The 8,950-nt window shown below is 44.8% G+C and overlaps 1 protein-coding gene across 9 annotated transcripts in view; it reads left to right on the top strand.

Annotated features, from left to right (window-relative positions):
- LOC100747005 overlaps window positions 1-8,950 on the top strand; it is a 34,575-nt gene that overhangs the window by 18,455 nt on the left and 7,170 nt on the right. For 4 of the 9 annotated variants that reach the window (XM_012382092.3, XM_012382093.3, XM_024365616.2 and 1 more), the window contains one exon: window positions 8,457-8,944. In XM_012382092.3, the coding sequence (XP_012237515.1) occupies window positions 8,471-8,944 (474 nt within the window). In that variant the 5' untranslated portion in view covers window positions 8,457-8,470. Of the gene's footprint in view, window positions 1-6,593; window positions 7,762-8,456; window positions 8,945-8,950 lie in introns of those variants that run through there. The other 5 variants (XM_012382095.3, XM_033319217.1, XM_033319215.1 and 2 more) reach the window with 4 other exon arrangements.

An 8,950-nucleotide genomic window follows, 5' to 3' on the forward strand; every position in this document is an offset into this window, starting at 1 on the left:
CCATTTACAAGTCCCAATATACACCCCCGCAGCTCACCCTCCATCTCTTTCGCACCCTCGCAAAATATCCATAGGTTCGTTCGTCTATTCGCTACCACCACCCGCCCTCTCTTTTTCCACTCTTGTCCTTTAACATCGTCGTGGTCGTGTTGCTTCTTGTCAGATTTTTTCCTCCCCTTCTTCCTTCTCTTTCTCTGCCTTGTTTCTTCTTTTTTCTCGGAAAACGAAGAAAGAAATACATATACACACATTTGCTGATGGTAACAGCTATAGGTACGCATGAATGTTTGTTTGCGATGTAACGATTATTCGACGTTATTAATCGTGCATGCTTTTAAGAGTATATTTTTCTGATTTTTAATTAAAAATATTAGACGAAAAACGATAATCTTAACGAGCATCGTGGTTCGTCATTCGTTGTTCACTGAATATATTCTTTAGTGCGGTCGTGTTACTGCTCCTCAGATAAAACCGGTCGACACGTTCTACCGATAAAAATTATGGCACTAAAGTTTAGATGCTGAAAAGACTATCGACGAAGATGCGAAGCAATCCGCGAGACAATGTATCCGGAGCACGCAACAATGGCCGATACGTTACAGTTTATATGGGCACGCGCCCGCACGAATGGCGCATGTTGTCGTGTGCGACGAATCAGAGTTCCACTTATCAACAAGATGCGAAATGAATGACCGAGCGTGCAACTCACAGTTATTGTGAAGTTCTCGATGCCGTTGGCGAATAGCTCGCTCGAGTAATTGACGGAATTGAGTCTGGACGAAGTGTCGATATGTAATCATGATTGATTAGCGTGTCACGATTGATAAAATTAATTTTTGTCCATTGATATTGGCCGTAACACCTTCAATATTCAAATGTGCATCTGACTAAGAATAGAAAAGAAGAAAATTCCTATAATTAGAAGATTAGAGAGAGTGAATCAGGGGACGAAAATAGCCTATTAAAAATAATTTCAACCCCCGTGTAACGACCTATAAAACTCCAGTTAGTTAGTATCACAGAGTAACGTCTCGTACTGATTCGAGATTTTTAGTATTAATAGTCCGACGAAGTGTTTACAACGACCAACGCCGCACGACTCTTCTCTCCGTTGTATAGAATGGGAGGGCAGGGTGGGTGGTACATTCCACAGCTTCCAGGGAGGCCACTGAGCGCAGGAGGTTGCATTATATTCCGCTCCCTCGCTCTTATTATGCCAAAGCAACCTACACTACCGCGCGTTTACGTTGTGTAAGAGGCACGCACACATCGACACATAGCGTGTGTCTCCGTAGCACGACGCGTTCTTCAATCGTGTAGGATGCTAACCCTCTTCACGCACACATCGATTTCGCGATGGTACAATGGGTATATATTTCCGTGAACACCCGTTTATGCTGATGCACGTAGAAAGCAGCGGTATACGTTACTTCGCTATGTTTCTGAAATATGCGAACAAATATGTATATACGCCTCGATTTGTGATTCTCTTTTGCAAAAAGGGGCCATGAGCAAAACGAATTAGCAACTGGTATACTCGAGCGGGTGGTTTGGTTGCTACGTTTCCCGCGAGTGTTGCGCGTCAGTAGTGCAACACGACACATAGATCGGCGAAGGGAGACGAGAAAAAGAAATACATTTTCGACCCTTGAAAAATTCGCTCGATGCGTGTTACGTTCCGCATCAAGGTTCACTTACTTGATTAATGAATACCCACGATATTATTTACTCTGTCGAGCTATCATAATGGTGGTACGTAGACCATTGGCGTCGGTCGTGTGAAACTGTTTTCGTATCCTCCGTTCGCCGCGAGTGGTACGGCCTTGTCTTTCGTTGCCGCGTTGCGCCGTACTACTATACGTTGTATAGTTGCGTGCAGTGTAGTCGGGCCCGCACTATATCTTCCTATAGTGATGCGCCATAGTGGCGCGCGCAGAGAGAATATGAGAAAACGGTACCGGCGAAGCTGGGTAGAAATGGAGATAGAGCAGGAGATGCGATTGAAGAGAGAGAACGAAATGTGGATAGAGATAGATACTACCAGCCTTCGTTATAGAAAGAGACAGATGGTAAAGACTGGCGTGGGTGTAAGCGAGTGAGGGTTAGATGGGGGTAACTGAAAGATCGAGCGAGACACGGATATAAAAGCGTGGAATTTGTGTGAGTATCTTGCGAGAGAGAAGGATAGGTGGTGTTGATAGATCAGGGGAATAGGGGGGAAGAAAGAGGGAGAAATACTACTGATGAGAATGGGGTAGTGAGGAAGAGAGGAAGAAAGGAAAGAGAGATAGAGGTATGGATATGAGAGTGTGTACGAAGTACTGGTAGAAAGAGGTAGTGTTCGTGTAGGTCGTGTTCAAAGTTGTGCAGACGTGTAGGTGAAAGAGAGGCGGGGTGTAGCGGGGAGAGAATGGAGGGTAGGGGAAAGAGAAAATGAGAGAGTGGGGAGAGAGAGAGAGAGAGCTTCGGACCTTTCCCAGAAAGCAGAAAGCACGACGGAGCAATATCGCAGCGTCTGCCGGTGTTGTAAAACTGCTTTGGTCTCGCGTTTCGCTCGCCCCCACGCCGTTTTAATATGCCTCGTCTCGGTCCCTCGTTCTGCCCCCACCTTGGTTCTTTGCCGCTGTAGAGTTTAGAAAAGCCGGCGGTACCTGGGGCCAAGCCGCGTTTTCGGTTCTTTTTCATGAAAATTCGTAACAAGGCCCGATCAAACTGTCTCTTTTGAATGTCTTCACTTGCTGAAAATCTACATCGTCTCCGACGCGGGGACAAGGGCCACTGACGTTAGGCAATTTTCTACATGTTGGCTTCCAGCGAAGAGAGTTAATCGAACTCCTGACAGACGGCTTCAAAGAAACTGATGTTTTGTTTAAAACAGCTAAAGAGCCGCGATTCTAAGTGCTTAAGAAAAACAATTCAAATATAAGGAAGATCGTTGCGTATCTCGTATGGTAGTTCATAGTTTTTCTACTTGGTGACTAAACGGCAGATTGGAGAACGTTCCTTCTTTGTCACATTGCACTTACGTACCTACGCTCAGCGTAAAACTGAGATTTCGCACATTGGGCGTCCCACTTCTGAAACTACATTCTGTGCTGTGTACCAGATAAGAGAATACGAGATCGGATATAGTGTATTTATTCCTCGATGCTAGTTTACACGAAGTACAACTAAATAGAAAATAGCTTATCAAGTTGTACGGGAGAAACTCAAATTGTGAATCAGCGGACTGTCTCCAGAAATTCAAAATCTAGTCCGATCTCCAGTGTAAATTCTGGTAGATATATGTATATATGATACCGTAGGAAAGGGAACGGGTATTGATAATCAACTTGGACGAACTCTGCCCTCTGCACTTTAGTCAGATGTTGCTTATAGAAAGCGTCAGAAAACCTTACGGAAACAAATGGACTTAGCGTATACATAGAGTTGGATAGGTAAAGCGTAGTTTGATAAACTGGTTGGTCATTCAACAAAACTGTCTTCCCAGATCTCATTAACAATGCAGCTTACGCACCTCCGTGGTACCAAGCGAATTATTTAGTCATTAGAGGAAACTTCAACGATGAAACGGGAATAAAAATAACGAAGATTAGATGTTCGATCAGGAAAGCGCTATGATTGCAACGTCAATCTTTATAACTCGTATATGTACGTTTATGGTTTGCCACGCACCTGTTCGTCGCGCGTACGCTTACGAGTCGCGACGTATGCACACTCTAGTGTGCATGAGGATGGGTAAACATCGTTCAGGAGACGTGCAGAATTTCGCGATGTGGCTCAAGAACGCGACCTTGATATTCAATCCAAACGACAACAGAGCACACGGGTGGAAAAGAAATCGAACACGGGCTAACTTCAGCGCTGCTCAATTATGTGCTTACGTAACAAATCGTTCGGTCGTTTATCGCGATACGTTGAAACGTTTAGCGTCGCGCAACGTGACGTAAAATTTCAATGAAGTTTAATTGAAAGCATACCGGATCGTGTTTCGTCTTTTTGGAATAGCGCTGTTCGCGATCGCGTGTAATTAAAGGATTATCCGAGTGACCTTTTCAGTAAATCAGGGCTGTCCTCATATAGTTAGCTTACTCTTCAACGCTTGATTCATTTCCATTCTATCTCATTCAATATCAACGACGTCGCAGTCTGTGCGTCCTATAATTTAGGGAGGAAATAAATATAAACGTGTTTCATCTTAAATATTACAACGAGTACCTTGTTTTGGATATTTTGTATATTTGCGCACTGAAATTTTTCATAAATGCATAAACATTCGCAATCTAGTTATAGCAAAAGCATTAAGAAAATGTTTTGACGTAACATTTATTACGGCATCTGGAAAGTGACGAGTATTGAAGTACTGTGGTAACCGGTCGACTCTCCGGGTTCCTTTTCTGTAGGTTAATGCAGAGGTGAAAAATTCGTGTGGAAGCCATCGAGAGGAAGAACATATAACGCGAGTGTTAGGCCGCGTAGGGTCGGGAGATCTCTTTCGGTCGTTTTTTGATATTTTGTCGCGGCATGAATGTACCATTACTTTCTTGCTGAAAAAAGGAAAAATGAAGAAGAAGGAATAAGAAAAAAAAGGAGAGATCGGGGGAGGAAAAAACAGAGAGAAAGACTGAAAGGAGACGAGCACAGGGTTGTCGCTGTACGCCTTCTACTTTCGCAGCGTAGCGACAATTACGGCAGTCGTGCAGCCCCGCGCAAGCGCCACGCTCTCTCGTTCGTTGAACCTCATCCGTGAGAGAAACTCGTCTCTCTGTGTGCGTGTGACAAAGAGAAAGAAAAATATAAATGTGAGAAACGAAGAAAGGCAAGTGAAGCGGAGAAAGAAGGAGTGAGGGCGAGGGAGAGAGCACGAAGAGAGGAAAAAGGAGAAAGACATCGCGAAAGAGAGAGCTGGAGTACTCGTAGACAATACCGCGCCAATTCTGCGACCAGCGCCACCTATGCAGGACTTTCCACTTTTAAAATGCATTACGTTGGAGCAAGAACCGGAGGATCGTGTTACGCGTATGAATTTTCAAACATCCGGATGGTTGCGCGAATATTTAGGTGACGATAAACTGGGGTCCTGTTTAACCTTTGTAAAATTTGGTTTGAATAGTAGATTTTTAGTATACGAACCGGTTCGTTGCGCTATTAGAATCGACGCCTGGTCGATGATAAGTAAGCACTTAACCTCGTGCATGACTTTGTTTTCTGGATCGTCGAGTGCACTTTGGCGAATCTGATGGAAAAAGTAGTATGCAAGGGTAATGATAAGAATGATATAGTCACTTGGTGTACACTCACTTATGTAACGATGGAAACCTGTTTGGTATACCGTGAATATATCTTCTATATCAGTGGTTTTCATGATTGTCGTTTTTGTAAATCGATCTCGACTATTTCACGATTTAAAAACGATCAGTTGTTGTGGTTCTAAACGTGTCGAGACATTATATTACGAGCTATATTGTAGTCCTTCGGACAAACACGGGCATTACCTTGGATGTTTCACGGAGGCTGGTCAATCGTTCGGATCGATAATACGCGGCGATTCTTCGCAGTTACACGCGGCCAGATCTTCCTATTTCCTGTTTATAAGCAAGGACTTTTGTATCGAAGGTTTAGAAGAGATATACAGTGGGCTAGAGTTCTCTGTAGCTAGGCTCGGAAATGTCGCCGCATACAATGTTACACATGCAAGGGAACTGTAGCCAAGCTTTTCACCGATGATACTCGATAATCGACGACTGTCCGCCAGCAAGTGTAACGAGGTTAATTTAAATAACTGCATCGTCTAACAGTTGAATCGGAACGTGTCTACGACGCACGTTCTCGTGAATTACTTTTCTAATTTTTACTCATGCGTTTCATAATGAATGTAACATATATACTTCGTTCTTCGTTGAAATACTCGATCGACTACTTCGATCGTATTCGAAAGCCTACTCGGTAGCTGAACTATTCCACTTTTTATCGTGAACTATGGTTGATGTCCGCTTCTTTACCCGTTTAAATTAAAAAAAGAAGAAGGCTAAAGGCAGTATGTATTTAATCTAGAAAAGTTAATAATACCGATCGTTAATTTTACACGCGTGTGTACGCGTAGGCGTAACCTATGGCTGTGTGTCTCGGCTAGTGGCGTGTAAGAGTGCGCAGAAAATAGAATTACTCTAGAAAGGCCACGGAATTTCACCGATGTAATCAATGAGCGGTCTCGTTCGAAAAACTCTATCACTCTCCCCACTTGAATCCATTGTTCCGTCGACACGTAGGTTTTCCTTTAACTACCGTTAGGGATAAATATTGGTGTGCATGTTTCGAACATTTACAACCACCACGGGAGAATTTTTGGAAAAAGACCGAAAATAGAGGCGAAGATTGATCGCTTGGAGAGTTGAATTGCGTTCGATCGGCCCGTTGAGAACCACGGCGTTTCGTAGCACCATACACTGTATTACACATTCACAAACACGCATACTCCTACGTATAAAGTACGCGTGTACCCTTCACCAGTGCGGAGGAGAGAACCGAGGCGTCCCGAAGGTGACCGAGTAGCGGCGCCGAACGGAATCGTCATCGACGCAGCGTCGAGCCAGCTCCGCTCACTCTGCTCCGAGCTGTCGAACGCGACGCACGCGCCTCCGCTTCGCTTCTTCCTTCTCTACGAGTATACTGTCCGCACTTAGAGGCATATTTCCCTCGCTTTCTCGCCACCGAGTACTATCATCATCATCAAATGAGAGAGGAGGCCGGTTCTCTCTCTCTCTCTATCGAATTCGTTCCTGGGAATATTCAGTCAGTCTGTTCGTGAACGTCCACCTAGTTTTCGCAACACCAGAGAACATATTATTCCTGTTTGTTTTGCTCTCGCGCGTTTGCTTTGAATCTCTCATCGAGAAAGCCGCTTCTCCGCTCAGCTCTTCTTTCGTCTCGCACAGCCGCTTTTGCTCTTCGGATCCGTGCTGTTGCACTACACCGAGTTACGATGTTTTCCTGCTAAAACGTTCCATGTTTAATCTCGTTCGTACCAGCCTCGATCATCGTCATATATCTTTTGGTGCTCGTACTCGAAGAACACGTATCCAGTTCCACGATCTCCTACTCGTATTTTTTGCAACCATCGCTCCTGGAAAAATCTTTGTCTCGAATTATCGAACACCATTCAACGCAACGATATCGAATCTTCAGCATCCGTCTGCGTGATTTGCCGTGGCACGTTCTTCCAGTAAATGTTTCTCGAATTTGAAAATTTTCCAAGAATTATTGTAAAATCACCGATAAGATTGGCCGTTTCTCTGAAAAAGGCCATTTGCGTGCAGGCCCCGTGGGCAGTCGGACATTGTTGAATGCTCTGCTCCTGCTCAAGGCCCATACGGTTGTCCTCCATGGAGGGCGCCGATCGCTCGGATCTCAGGGACGGCAGACGAGTTCGCGGACAGAATGGAGACAGTTGGAGTTGCGAAACGACTTAAAGGCTTTGCCGTGATAACGGATTGTCGAGGTCGAGCCTCGTGTTTGGAGGTTCGGTTTTCGCGAAAGGACAGAGTGGTGCGGAAGGTTCGTGGAGGGGGCAGAAGATCGTGCGGCTCGAAGGTAAAAATAGAATACAAGAAACGAAAGTAAATCAAACCGAACAGGATTAAGAAAAAAATACAGATACAAATAGACAAAAAAAAAAGACGAAAGAGGGAGAGATAACGGAAGAAAAGAACCCTTCTACACCTAGTTTAGTCGCGGAGTTTTCTGGTATATAAGGGGTACAAGGTGCGCATGGTAACCGAAGGCAGACAGAAACCTCCCCCTCCTTCCCCATTCCACCCCTCTTTTCCTGCCAGCTTTGAATCAATAATCTCCGGCCAGGATTATATGCAGAGTCCCTTTTATATTTGGTGCCGTGATAAGAAAGATATCGACAGATTAAAGAGCACGCGGATTTGGGGATAACCGCGTAGCATTCGCAAACGTTTCTGGATACGCGATGCGACAAAATCACGGAGAACATTTATGATTGATTTATTTCCTCTTTTTCGTTGGCGTCACGTCGTGTCTTTCTCCGTTTGCCGGTGCGCGGTATCGGCGCGCGGATTATTGATCCCTCCATCCTCCTCTTCGTCCTTTTGCTTATGATATTTTGAGAAAAAGAGCCAACGCGGAAAATATGATTACCTTGAAATGACTAGGAACGAGAATAGTTCGCTTCACGGAATGATATAGCAATGAATTGATCCCGGTGGTGTGACGTCCATCGTTAGAGGATCTTCTCTACTTCTGGGGAAATTCGTTTTTCGATCCAGTCGAATCTACTTTCTCGTATTCATCAGCAACGAATATGAAGTTCAGAGAATAAGATACGTTTCCTAACTTGTGGTCTTTCTTCGAACATTTGCAAATATTGTTTACTATTAATAATCGCACGTGGTATAAGTTTAATGAATTTCTGTGTTTCTTGTTTACCGCAGGTTGAACGCTCCAAATGGAATTGCCTTCGGCTCCGGATCGTCGTTTAGAAGCTCAAGAAGGTTCTACCTCGGCTGATTTAGCGGAAACGGTTAGTGGTGGTGCATTGACTATAGAATCAGCGAAAACGATTGGTGCGTTGACGACAGTGTCGTCGTCAACTACATCGGAAAACGGATCAACGAAGCGCGACAATGATGCCGATTCTTCAATGGCTACCGAAGAAATACGCGATGCTACTCGTCGATCCGTCGACAACCAAGTGTTCATCAATCTAGAATTATGTGAGGCTCCGGTCGAGACTTCGAACAACTTTTCACACGGCGAAGGTCAATTAGGCATCTCCGGTATGGGTCTGAAACTTGGGAAAGATAAGACGCAACCTGAAGATGCGGGTATCGATGTAGAAGTGAAATCGAACGAATCCGTGGATGAACAAGATTGTTCGATGTCGACGCCGACGCCGACGCCGACGCCGACGCCGACGCCGACGCTG

Source organism: Bombus impatiens, unplaced genomic scaffold, assembly GCF_000188095.3.
Source record: "Bombus impatiens unplaced genomic scaffold, BIMP_2.2 scf_0142, whole genome shotgun sequence".
In the NCBI taxonomy this organism is placed as follows: domain Eukaryota; kingdom Metazoa; phylum Arthropoda; class Insecta; order Hymenoptera; family Apidae; genus Bombus; species Bombus impatiens.